Source organism: Populus euphratica, unplaced genomic scaffold (genome assembly GCF_000495115.2).
Source record: "Populus euphratica unplaced genomic scaffold, PopEup_1.0 scaffold1843.1, whole genome shotgun sequence".
Taxonomy (NCBI): Eukaryota; Viridiplantae; Streptophyta; class Magnoliopsida; order Malpighiales; family Salicaceae; genus Populus; species Populus euphratica.
Genome location: NW_011501695.1, coordinates 12,672 through 25,531, shown reverse-complemented (window position 1 = coordinate 25,531; position 12,860 = coordinate 12,672). Strand labels below are relative to the sequence as shown.

At 33.8% G+C, this 12,860-nt stretch overlaps 1 protein-coding gene across 1 annotated transcript; it reads left to right on the top strand.

Annotated features, from left to right (window-relative positions):
• The first annotated feature begins 8,672 nt into the window (after positions 1 to 8,672).
• LOC105118282 (actin cytoskeleton-regulatory complex pan-like protein) lies at positions 8,673 to 12,658 on the top strand. The gene is made up of 3 exons (XM_011016195.1): positions 8,673 to 9,284; positions 9,820 to 9,939; positions 10,876 to 12,658. The coding sequence occupies exons 1-3, from the start codon at positions 8,955 to 8,957 to the stop codon at positions 12,439 to 12,441; spliced, it is 2,016 nt and encodes a 671-aa protein (XP_011014497.1). The 5' UTR covers positions 8,673 to 8,954; the 3' UTR covers positions 12,442 to 12,658.
• The last annotated feature ends 202 nt before the right edge of the window (positions 12,659 to 12,860 follow it).

Below are 12,860 nucleotides of genomic sequence, written 5' to 3'. Positions count from 1 at the left end.
TACACTTCCCGTTATCATAGCAAAAGGTTTGACAAGTATACAGGAGGAAAAACTTGTGAAGTTGTTCTGTGATCACAAAACAGCCATTGGATAGACTTTAGCTGACATCAAGGGCATTAGTCCCTCAATGTGTATGCATCACATACTATTGGAGGACAACGCAAAACCAACAAGGGAAATGCAAAGGAGGTTGAACCCACCTATGATGGAGGTAGTGAAAGCTGAAATTTTAAAACTGTTAGATGTAGGAGTTATTTACCCCATCACTAACAGTAAATGGGTGGCGCCAATCCATGTGGTGCCTAAAAAGACCGGAATCACGTTGGTGAAAAACAAAAATGATGAGCTCATTCCTACTCGCGTCTCGAATGGATGGAGAATGTGTGTTGATTATAGAAAGCTCAATCTTTCTACATGTAAAGATCATTTCCCATTACCATTCATAGATCAAATGCTTGAACGCCTAGCAAGTAAATCTTTTTATTGCTTTCTTGATGGATATAGTGGATACAATCAGATTATTATTAATCCTGAGGATCAAGAAAAAACTACATTTACTTGTCCATTTGGTACATATGTATATAGGAGAATGCCTTTTGGTCTTTGTAATGCTCCTGCAGCTTTTCAAAGATGCATGATGAGTATTTTTTCTGACTATGTTGAAAGAATAATCGAGGTTTTTATGGATGATTTCACGGTGTATGGTGATTCTTTTGATAAATGTCTAGAAAATTTATCTTTGATCCTAAAAAGGTGCATTGAAACAAACCTTATCTTGAACTATGAAAAGTGTTATTTTATGGTAGAACAAGGAATAGTTCTTGGGCATATTGTATCTTCACGTGGATTACAAGTTGATAAAGCTAAGATAGATATTATTTCATCATTGCCTTACCTCTCATGCGTGAGGGAAGTTCGTTCTTTTCTAGGTCATGCAAGTTTCTATCGACGTTTTATCAAAGATTTCTCGAAGATTACAGCACCTTTGTGCAGACTATTAGCCAAAGAAGTGGATTTTGTGTTTGATCAAGCCTGTGAAGGTGCTCATGATGAGCTTAAGAGACGTGTCACATTTACCCCTATCATCCAACCACCAAATTGGGATGAACCTTTTGAGATAATGTGTGATGCGAGTGACTATGCGGTAGGAGTTGTGCTTGGGCAAAGAATTGGGAAGAATTTGCATGTTATCGCCTACGCTTCTCACATGTTGGATGGAGCATAATGCAATTACCATACAACTGAAAAGGAACTTTTTGCAGTGGTGTTTGCTCTTGAAAAATTCAGGTCATATCTACTTGGTACAAAAGTCATTGTTTTTACAGACCATACAGCTCTCAGGTATCTTTTGAAGAAGAAGGAGTCCAAACCAAGACTGATTAGATGGATTTTGCTTTTACAAGAATTCGATCTTGAGATCAAAGACAAAAAAAGGTGCTGAAAATCATGTGGCTGATCACTTGAGTCGATTGAGGACCAAAGATATTCCAACTGAAACAATAAGAGAAACATTTCTTGATGAACAGTTGTATATGTTGCACTTCTCTACAAGGCCATGGTATGCTGATTTGGTGAACTATTTAGTCACCAAAGAATTCCCTCCAGGTTTGTCTACATCCCAAAAGGACAAGTTACGAGCTGATGCTAAATATTATTTTTGGGATACTCCTTACTTGTGGAAATTTTGTGTGGATCAAGTAGTAAGGAGATGTGTACCACAGGATGAATTTCATTCCATTCTCACTTTTTGTCATTCTCATTCTTGTGGTGGGCATTTTGGAGCAAAAAGAACAGCCTACAAGGTACTTGAAAGTGGTTTCTATTGGCTTTCTATTTTTAAAGATGCATATCACTTCTGCAAATCATGTAAAAAATGCCAAAGGTAATATCACTTATAAAAATCAAATGCCTTTAACAAATATTCTTGTAAGTGAAATTTTTGATGTTTGGGGTATTGACTTTATGGGTCCATTTCCTTCTTCTTTTGGAAATCTTTATATTCTTCTTGCTGTTGATTATGTGTCCAAATGGATTGAGGCGAAAGTCAAACGAACTAACGATGCTAAGGTTGTTATAGATTTTGTCAGGACTCACATATTTGATAGGTTTGGCATCCCTAAAGCTATCATCAGTGATCGTGGCACTCATTTCTGCAATCGTTCCATGGAAGCATTGCTACGCAAATATCATGTGACTCATCGAACATCCACGGCATATCATCCGCAAACGAATGGCCAAGCTGAAATTTCCAATCGAGAAATCAAGTTCATTTTGGAGAAAACAGTGCAACCTAACCAACGAGATTGGAGTCTACACCTTGGAGGTGCACTTTGGGCTTATAAGACTGCTTATAAATTACCTATAGGAATGTCACCTTATAGAATGATTTATGGGAAAGCATGTCATCTACCGGTGGAGCTTGAACACAAAGCTTTTTGGGTCATTAAACAATGCAACATGGATTATGATGTTGCTGCGACTGCAAGAAAATTGCAACTGCAAGAGTTGGAAGAAATTCGAAATGATGCTTACGAGAATGCAAGGATTTACAAAGAAAAGACTAAGAATCTTCATGACCCAATGCTTATAAGAAAGGAATTTCAAGTTGGAGACAAAGTCCTTCTTTATCATTCGCGTTTGAAACTTTTTCTTGGAAAATTGCGCTTTCGTTGGATTAGACCCTTTGTTGTTTCTAATATTTTTCCTTATGGTGCAGTTGAAATTACAAGTTTAGAAACCAGCAAAGTACTCAAGGTCAATAGACATCGTTTGAAACCTTTCTATGAAGGTTGGACAGCAGAACTCACCGCTTCTGTAGAGTTAGCTGAACCAATCTATGAAGAATGAGCATGCCACATGTCAAGCCGATGACATAAAACAAAAGCGCTTACTGGGAGGCAACCCAGCACATAAAAAGAAAAATCAAATTTGCTTTTTTTTCCTTATCTTTTATTTTTTTGTATTTTAATTTATTTTCTGTCATTCTCTTATGTTCCTTTGCTTTTATTTCAACATCAAGGACAATGTTGTGTTTTAAGTGTGGGGGTATTGGGAGAATTTTTATTTTCTTATTTTAGTTTTCTTTGTTGTTCTTAAAAAAAAAAAATTATGTTTGATCTTTTTAACTCCCATTAGTTTTTGAGAATATGAGTATTATGTATGAGAATTAATTGAGATAGATGAAGATATAAATCAAATGAAAGAGTATGCATGCAAATTTTAAGGTTTAATTGGTTTAGGGATTGACTTTAACAATATGCCATGTTGATTTTATAGTGTTATACCACTGCAAGTTTTTGAGCCTTCAATATTGTATTCTTTGAGTGTGCATTCTTTTAATGATATGTATCTCTAGAACTTGCTTCATATCTTATTGAGATTATATTCCATTACAAATATACATGAAGATGATAAAGGCAATAGGAATTTTAAAGCACTTGAACCAAGAAGCCAACCTAAAGCATATTATCTTTAGTGAGCCCCTTTTGAGCTTGTTTATCTTTTCTTTGCTTTATCCATTTATAAGCATTAACTTTATATATATTTTCCTTTTCCCCTGGCCAAGGATTAGTAGAGTATGTACTTGTGATACTTCATGGAATTATGGTTGAAAATTATATGAAAAGACAGAAGAAGTGATGCTTGATGAAAAGATGGGTAAAATTACAAAAAAAAAAAAGAAAAAGAAAGAAGAAAAAAAATGTTCCTTTTTCTTAAGATTTTATGTTAAAAGAGCTTAAAATCAAAAGGAGTTAAGCATTGGTGATTAAATATTATGTTGATTTTATGTTAAAGATTTTATGTTAAATGCTCTACTTTCTTTGATTTGAACCTTTTCTTTTACTCTCTTTTATCTCACCTTAACCTTAGCCCCATTACAATCGAAAAATAAGACCTTTTGATTCATGCATTGTTTGTAATATGTTAGTAATGAAGATGAGATTGAAAAGCAAACTTATGGTAGAACATACTCTTTGATTGAATTTGAGAGATTTAAATACATAAATCCTAAACACATGAGTGTTAGAGTGTATATCAATGAGAGGACCTATCACTTTGGCATAACATAGATTTCATTTAAATCCCAACGATTGATTGAATTTTGAAGTTTGCATGTAAACAAATTCATAAAAATTTATTTATTTTATCCTTTTTTATTATATTCTTATTTATAATGCTTGTACTCTTGGACATTGATGGGAGATTAAGAGATTGATCATGGTTATTTTTAATTTAATTTTATTTATCCTTTCTCGAGGACGAGAAAGAGCTAAGTGTGGGGGTATTTGATGTAACCATATTATTCGATAGTTTCACCCATATTTACCTAATATTTTTTCCATGTTTTATATGTAAAATGTCTTGATATTCTTTGTTTTATATTTTGAAGGCACTTTTGGATAAAAAATACAAAAAGAGGTAAATTGGAGATAATTGGCAAATTTGACGTTCAGTCAATGTTTTATGCAGAGCGTGAGTTCTAGAGATCGAAATGAAGTGATTCCAGTGGCACTAAAAAGCTAACATCCATACCTTTCTGGAAATGTAATGCAAGAAAAATAAAAAGAGGAAGATCATGGAAATCACATCCTTCAAAGTCAAATCTCGCATTCTGCCACTATTGACCTTTGTCTATTCAAAATTCAATATCTGGAGCTATAGAAGTCTAATTTATGCAAACTCAATTTTGTTGAATTCCTCAATATTGAATATCTTAGACCTTAAACAAATTTCTTCCCTATTTTTCTCCTTTTTAGGTACGATTCCCTCTTCTTTTATAAGTTGATTAAAAGCTTCTAAATGAGTTTGTTAAGGTTCTAACAAACCAAATCTAGGCTAGTTTTATCATGAGATAGATGGTTTTGGATCTAGGTTGTTTTGATCAAACTTAAAGGCTAAGGTAAGGTGTTTTGACCTTTTTATCTTGAGAGAAGTGTTCTCAAACTTTGATAAGAACTCTTTCAGAATTTTTAAATGTGAACACATGAAGAAATTTTGGTGGTTTTGTGCAAATGACTGTCTTAGTTAAGGTTGACCAGGTTGACGACTTTCATAGTTTCATCGAAGCAATTTCGACATCAACGTTGCCTGAGACCACTTGAACTAGGTTAAAGGGTTGTATACCTTTATATTGAATCTATTCCTGCTTAATTTGAAGGTATGTGGTTCTACATTCATTCATTCAAAAATATCAATCTAATTAATATAAAGTTTGAAAAGATAATGATGGTTGATCGGAGATAAGATGTTGTTGAGATCATTAAAGAAAATAGACGTAAAGGAATGTTTTTCGGTTAAATGATGGTGGTTACAGTTTCAAAAATGGTAAAAAACACTAGAAGCACCACATGCATTTGCTTAAAGGTGTCTATTCGATTAACCAAAACTATCAAGAGAAGAAGATGCACTATAGTCAAATGACATGTCGTCTAGGCTACACCCTACAAATTAAGCCTTTTGATTTGAGACTTGGTAAATTTTAATTTAATAGCTATTATTTCAATTTCTTTTAATTTCACTTGTAATAGCCTTTTGAACTTTTAATTTTGTATAATCTCATCCCTGCTAAACTCAATTGTTAGCTCCAAAGTTAAGTGTCTTTTATAATCTAGTCCTTATTTTTTATTTGTTCAATTGAACCCTTAATTGACTATCAAACTTTGAATTTTTTTTTTAATTTGGTTCTTGATTTCATCGATTTCAAACCTTGAAGTCTCGTGTTTCTCACAAGTTGGTCATTACTTTTGGATTTCTTTAATCAAGTCCCTAATTGCCCACCAAACTTCAATATCTATTCAATTAAACCCATGATTTGACTAAATTAACCTTTAAAAATTACAATTCAACCCCCAGACTTTAATTTCTTCTAATTAAAACCTAAATTAACTTCAAGAATCAATTTTTCTTGCAATTATACCCTCAATAAATTCAATTAAACATTGAGAAATTTCAATTGAGCCCTTAAACATATAATTTTGAATTTCCCTCCTCAAATTTAATTTTCATTTATCAATAAAGCCTTTATTAGTCAATAAAATGTGTCGAATTTTTTAATTTTGTATATTTTGATCCTCCTCAACAAGTCTTTGGCAATTTCTTAAGCGTTCTGATATATTCTTCTCACTAATATATATATATATATATATTAGTTTCTTCTAATATTTTTTTTGTATTTTTTCATTTTGTATTTTTTTGGTTTATATAGGGCCCCAAAAAAGATAACAACACGCTATGTGTGACAATAGAAATCCTAATTTCATGATCGGAGTCAATGGTATAAAATGTTAATCCAATTTACCATTTTTTTTCTAATCTTTTTTTACACTATTTTTTTTTTCAATTTTAACCTTTAACACTATGTTTATTAAAGATAAAGTTCTTTTTTTTTTTTTTATGACCAAGGTTGTGAATTTTCCATGCTAACTTAGATTGACTCAAGGCTTTTACATCATTTTATTTATATGTCAAACTTTATCCTTATTTTTTTAATTGTGTTCTTTTCCTTTTTAAATTATTTTTTTTAATTTTATCATTCATAATTTTTTTCAATGTAGTGATCTTGGTCTCATGATCCAGGTCATCTTTTTAAATTATTTTTTTTAATTTCATCATTCATAATTTTTTTCAATGCAGTGATCTTGGTCTCATGATCCAGGTCATGGATATGAAATGTTAACCCAGGTTGATATCTTTTCTTTTTATATGTTTTTTTACACTGGATTTCTTTTTCAATTTCAATATTGAGTTTATTATAAATTAATCTTATTTATTTTTATTTTATTTTCTTTCCATGAGAATAGTTTGACCTCACGGCCCAAGTCATAAATTTTTCATGCTAACTTGAATTAGCTCAGGGATTTTTTTTGTTATTTTTTCAAATTATTTTTTAAATTTATCCTTTAACACTAAATTATCTTGGAATTCAGCTTCATGATATTTTTCCTTTTCTTTTGGTAAGCATTCTTTTCTATAAGTCATCATTATCATCTTTTCTCTTAAGATTTAGTACATTTATTGTTGTTGCTTTTTTTTTATTATATAATTAAATTAAATAATCTTATTGGATTAGACCAAGTAGGGTTTATAACTTGAGTCACAAGATTTTTCTATGCTTAAAAAAAAAGCTAACAATGCTTGAATGTTGCTTTTTAAAGTTAAAAAAAAATAGACCTAGTCCGTGACGAATCCCAAACTACCCATCTAGTTAAATGAGTGTTTGAAAGTGAGTTGGAACGAGTTTTTCATTAAAATTTGATTTTTTTTTATCTCAAATTATTTTTTAGTGTGTTTGGATCGTTTTGATGCGTTATTGTAAAAAAAAAATAAAAAAAATAAAGAATATATTATTTTGAAGTTTTTCTAGAATTGCTGTAAAAAAAAAATAAAAAAAATAAAAAATATATTATTTTGAAGTTTTTCTAGAATAAAAATATTTTAAAAAACAACCATTATCATATTTTCAAATACAAGAGATACTAAAAAGTTATACCTCATCAAAGTAAGAAAATGGATGTACGAGATAAAAACATAATGTTTAGCTATAAAGATAAATTTTCTGTAGTTTGTTTTTTATCTGTTTTGCTTGCCAACTATGCTAAATTATTGACAAGTCTATAACTTGAGATATATTGATAAGAATAACTTGAAAAAAGTTTCTAACATGCTTTTTATATTAGATTTCATATAAGATAGTTTATTTTTCTAAACTAGGCTTATCACCTTGGTAAATATTTTGAGAAAAATAATTGTTATTGTAGTTCTTTCTTGAAGAATTTACATTCAAATAATAGTGAAAGAATTATTTGTGATATTGTATGCAAATTTTAATTTTCAAGAGCATTCAAGTAGTATTGATGGTCATGGTAGCTATACTTGAATTCTAGTCATTTTTATTCTTAGGTTACTTAATAGTTTTCTTCCCTTTTTGTAAAAGAAATGATACAGCATATCTGATAATACTTCACTTTCCACACACTTTCACATTATTGCAACTATCAATTTACCATACTTGTTTTCCATGTTAAGAATAATTAATATCCAACTAAATATTTTAATATTATTTTTTAAAATATTTTTTATTTAAAAATATATTAAAATAATATATTTTTATTTTTGATATCAACATATCAAAACGATTTAACAATAATAAAAAATATAATTAAAACAAAATAAAGAACTCAAAATTAGATAAAAAGTCACTTTAACTTCAACGACTTAAATCAATATATTACATAAAGGATAAATCATTTTTTTTTTGGGGGGTTATGGTGCCTGATTTTGAATTTGCATAAGTTTGGTTACTTAAAAACAAGCATGAAAAGAAACTATACAATCATTTGTCTTCAATCATGTGACCAAACTTTTATGTTGTTGCAATCAAGTCCTAAAACAAGTCAAATTATGCAATTGACTTTGGCAAAACTCTCTCTCTCCCCCACCCCCCCTGACTTTGACAAAACTCCCACATCGAAACCCTCTAGAGATTCTAAATGTATACCTTTTGGATCGGCTTAATATATTTAAGGAACTCACCAAATTAAATTAAATGTTGATGCTAAAATTTGGATTAAAAAAGAAAAGAAGGGGGTGGTGGGAAAAAAATAGGACACCAAGAGTGTTTCCTCTTGTTTTATTGACCGCATGCATGTGCCGCCCATATGCGTCTGTAATTTTTTATATCACTAAGCAAATACATCAATCTTAACATCCAAACTCCTCTCCCCACCTCTCTCCCTCTCCACTTTCCCTATTTCTGTTCAACACGCTCACTCTCAGCTGCTAGCACCACAGCTACTCATCACGAAAACCCAAACAAACCCAGCTGCTGGCTGGCACCACGGGTAACCCCCCGCCATACTCAGCTGCTGCTGGCACCGCAGGTACTCGTCACAACCCCCCACCAACAAACTCAGCAGCTTCTCTCTAATGGCTGGCTATTATTTTGCCAAGCAACTATGAAAATGACCGGAAAACCACTTTCGACGGCCAAGCTGGACTTATTAGATCTTAAGCCTCGAAGGAAAACCCGAAATCCGAGCCTGATCCGATTGAGGAGACCACCCGAAACGCCTTTGTTGAGATGGAAGATCCAAGAAGATAAACATAAGGATAATAATGATAGGAATAGGAATGTAGGCGTTGAGGAGGAGGATAGTGGTCGCCATCGCAGTTTCCGTCTGAGAGGTCACGTCTCGGCGAGGAAGCTTGCCGCTGGGTTATGGCGGCTTCAGCTGCCCCATACCGTCCGCCGTGAAGAGAGGTGGAGGGATCAGTTAGGGTTTCAGGTAAGGATCTGCCGGGCTCCTTCTTCTTTTTCTTCAATAGAAAGATCTACAGTCATAAATGTGGTTAATGTGATTAGTTATTGAATTTCGAAAATTGGTGTGCTTTAAAGATTCTTGTGGTATAATGATGCTGCTATATTAGTATTCGTAATAATAATTATATTTTTTAAGTGAAAAATAATTTGACTAAGGTTTTCTTGTTATCTTTACATTCTTCCCCGTAGCATAGCATCGTAATTTATTCATTAAAGTATGTTTTTGGATGCCTATTTATTACAACTAAAGCCGGTTTAAACATGTTGGTGTGCTTCAAAAAACCTTAGCTGTTCAATGCCTTTTATAATTTATAGATCTGTTGGGGTTTTGGGCTTATGTAAATCCCAACCTTTCATTTAGATTTTGAATGGCTTAAGAGTTTGACTTGTTGAACCTGATGTTTATTTCGACCTTGGTGATGAAGGTTAACAAAGCCATTTTGACGTTGACTTATTAAATTCTTACACCATGAGCTTGTCAATGCTGCTTGTCTGTGCAGCATGATATGGGCCATCTCGGAATCGCAGGTGTACCTCATCACAACGACAAAGTGTATGTTCCTGATGCAAACAATCTTCTGGAGAACTCTACTGGTGCGAGGAACAGATTCTTGTGCAAGGTACCAAGGCTTCTGAAAGTTTCTTATCTATATTTTGAACTGTTCATGGCCATTAGATACTGACAGTATTGAGTAATGATCATCCTTGAAGTTTTAGAAGAGTCTTCCAGTTGTTTTTACTATAACCTAGCTTATGTTTATAATTATGGACTCTGTGGCTCATTTAGGTAATTTCTTTTCAAAAGATTGATTTCTTGAAATTCTCTTCATATTCCAAAAGTTGCCTGTTCCATTAAGAATGTGAGTATCTTTGTTCCCAGTAGAGCAGGGTGTTAATGTGGTGTTTAGTTTTGCAATTTTCTTCACGTGGAAACAATGTTCCACGTATTTGTATATGAGTTGGAGTACATTCAAACATGCAAGCATTTATATGGACAAGATATGTATGAGTAAAATCTACATAATTTAAAGGATAGGGCACAATCACTCATCAATTAAATTTACATTACAATTAACATGATCGTCATAGTCCAGAATTAAAAATTGGATTGTCATCAATAACCTAGTTTTAAAGAGAAAAATAAAAATTTCATGAGATAGAGGCATTAAATAATAATTCCACAGTAGCATGTCGAGTTTGTTAAGCTGCAATATTGCTTGGTGCTTGAATTTAATTAAATGATAGGTTGCATGATGTTTTTAACCATGGGAAAATGCATTGTTTCAAATACTGGTCATTACATTGACGTGGCAATTTATTAGTCATACAGGAGTTTTGTAAAGTAGCTCAGCCTGCTTTTGTATCTAATGTTGAAAAGCTTCGAACTTGTTTTCTAACTTGGGATAAGCTGTCAGCTACGAATAGTTCAGTTTTGAAACCTCAGTAGAAGTGTATGCCCTCACTTTCATTTCTATTGGTTATCTTCTCATGATGATGGGTCTATATATACCTTTTATGCTTATTTATCCAATTCTGGATGTGCTGTGGCTGTTTAGCCTGGGCCCACGTTTCAGTTTTCCAACTCTGCTATGGAGGGCGCAACTAAGTGGAACCCTGTATGCTTGGAAAGATCAGATGAGCTACAGCAGTCCCATAGCCAGTTGAAGTGTCTTGGTCAACAGGTGAGTGCTGTCTCTGTGGTTTCTGCACTTGAAGCTGAACTAGAGCAGGCTCGAGCACGCATTCAGGAGCTTGAGATTGAGCGTCAATCTTCAAAAAAGAAAGTGGAGCACTTCTTGAAGAAAGTAAGCGAGGAAAGGGCTGCATGGAGGAGCAGAGAGCATGAGAAAATCCGTGCATCATTTAGTGACATTAAAGCTGACTTGAGCCGTGAAAGGAAAAATCGTCGAAGTTTGGAAATTGTAAATTCCAAGCTGGTTAATGATCTGGCTAATGCAAAAGTATCAGCAAAGCGATATATGCAGGACTATGAAAAGGAAAGGAAGGCGAGAGAATTGATTGAGGAAGTATGCGACGAGCTCGCTAAGGAAATTGGTGAAGACAAGGCTGAAGTTGAAGCATTAAAGAGGGAGTCCTTGAAACTCAGAGAGGAAGTTGATGAGGAAAGGAGGATGTTGCAGATGGCTGAGGTTTGGCGTGAAGAACGTGTTCAAATGAAGCTAGTTGATGCCAAGGTGGCCCTTGAAGAGAAGTATTCCTACATGAACCATCTTGTAGCTGATTTAGAAATTTTTCTAAGGTCAAGAAGTGCAACCCAAGGTTTAAAGGAAATGAAAGAAGCTGAATCTGTCATACAAGCTGCCGCCTCGGTGCATATTCAGGATATAAAGGAATTCACGTATGAGCCCCCAAACCAAGATGATATCTTTTCTATTTTTGAGGATGTCAACTTTGGTGAAATGAATGATAGAGAAAGTGAACCATGCATTGTTTACAGCCCTGCTAACCACGGAGCAAAAATTTACACTGTTAGCCCTGAAGTTGATGTGATTAACAAGGACGGCAACCATGGACATTCTGAAGCCTTTGTTCATCAGAATGGTGATATAGAAGAAGATGAGAGTGCGTGGGAAACTGTGAGTCATCTCGAAGATCAGGGCTCGAGTTATTCACTAGATGGCAGCATCCCATCTGTCAACAAGAATTGCCAGGAAAGTAATGTCTCAGGTAGTGCAACTGAATGGGAAGAAAATGCATGTGATGAAACCCCGATCACTGATATCAGTGAATTGTGCTCTATGCCAAGAAGACAGTTGAAGGCGTCTTCTATCACTAGGTTTTGGAGATCTTGTCCAAACAATGGGGACAGCTACAAAATAATCTCAGTGGATGGGTTGAATAGTAGGCTTTCAAATGGAAGAAAATCTAATGCTGGAATAATTTCTCCAGATAAGGTGTCTGGTGAAAGTGGACTCAGCCCTCCGGATTTGGTGGGGCAGTGGAGTTCGCCTGACTCTGTGAATCCTCACATGACTCGAGGAATGAAGGGCTGCATTGATTGGCCGCGAGGACATAAGAACAGCTTGAAGGCAAAGCTCTTAGAGGCAAGGATGGAGAGTCAGAGAGTCCAGCTGCGCCATGTTCTTAAACAGAAGATTTAGATGCAGGCAATGCAAGCCTTGTTTATGAATATTGCTCATGAAACCAAATGGAAATAAATAGCACCATTTCTGACTTGGCAAAATGAGAAAATGCATCGGTTTCTTTCATGGACTAAAAGGCCCGCCAGGGCAAATATCAACTAGCACTTTGCCCCGTGCTCTGCTGCGGGGATGTCTCTGAAATAATAAGAAAGCAATAATCTAACTGCTGCGTGGGCAAGGATTTCTTGGATGCATGAAAATACCATGATACTTGTAATAATATATATATTGCTTTATTATAATTATCATTATCATCATTATTTAAGATATAAATAGTAGGAATATTATTGGATCAACGTCATATCTGGAGACTAATAAATTCCTTCTTATTAGCCCTTTCTATTTGAGACCTCGGCATATCACAAGGAATTGATGCC

What these genes read in the sequence shown, in the direction of transcription:
- LOC105118282 (XM_011016195.1), top strand. Translation starts at nt 8,955, where the DNA reads ATGAAAATGACCGGAAAACCACTTTCGACGGCCAAGCTGGACTTATTA. An exon ending in GGGATCAGTTAGGGTTTCAG is followed by an intron (nt 9,285 to 9,819) that starts GTAAGGATCTGC and finishes TTGTCTGTGCAG; the next exon opens with CATGATATGGGCCATCTCGG. An exon ending in GGAACAGATTCTTGTGCAAG is followed by an intron (nt 9,940 to 10,875) that starts GTACCAAGGCTT and finishes GTGGCTGTTTAG; the next exon opens with CCTGGGCCCACGTTTCAGTT.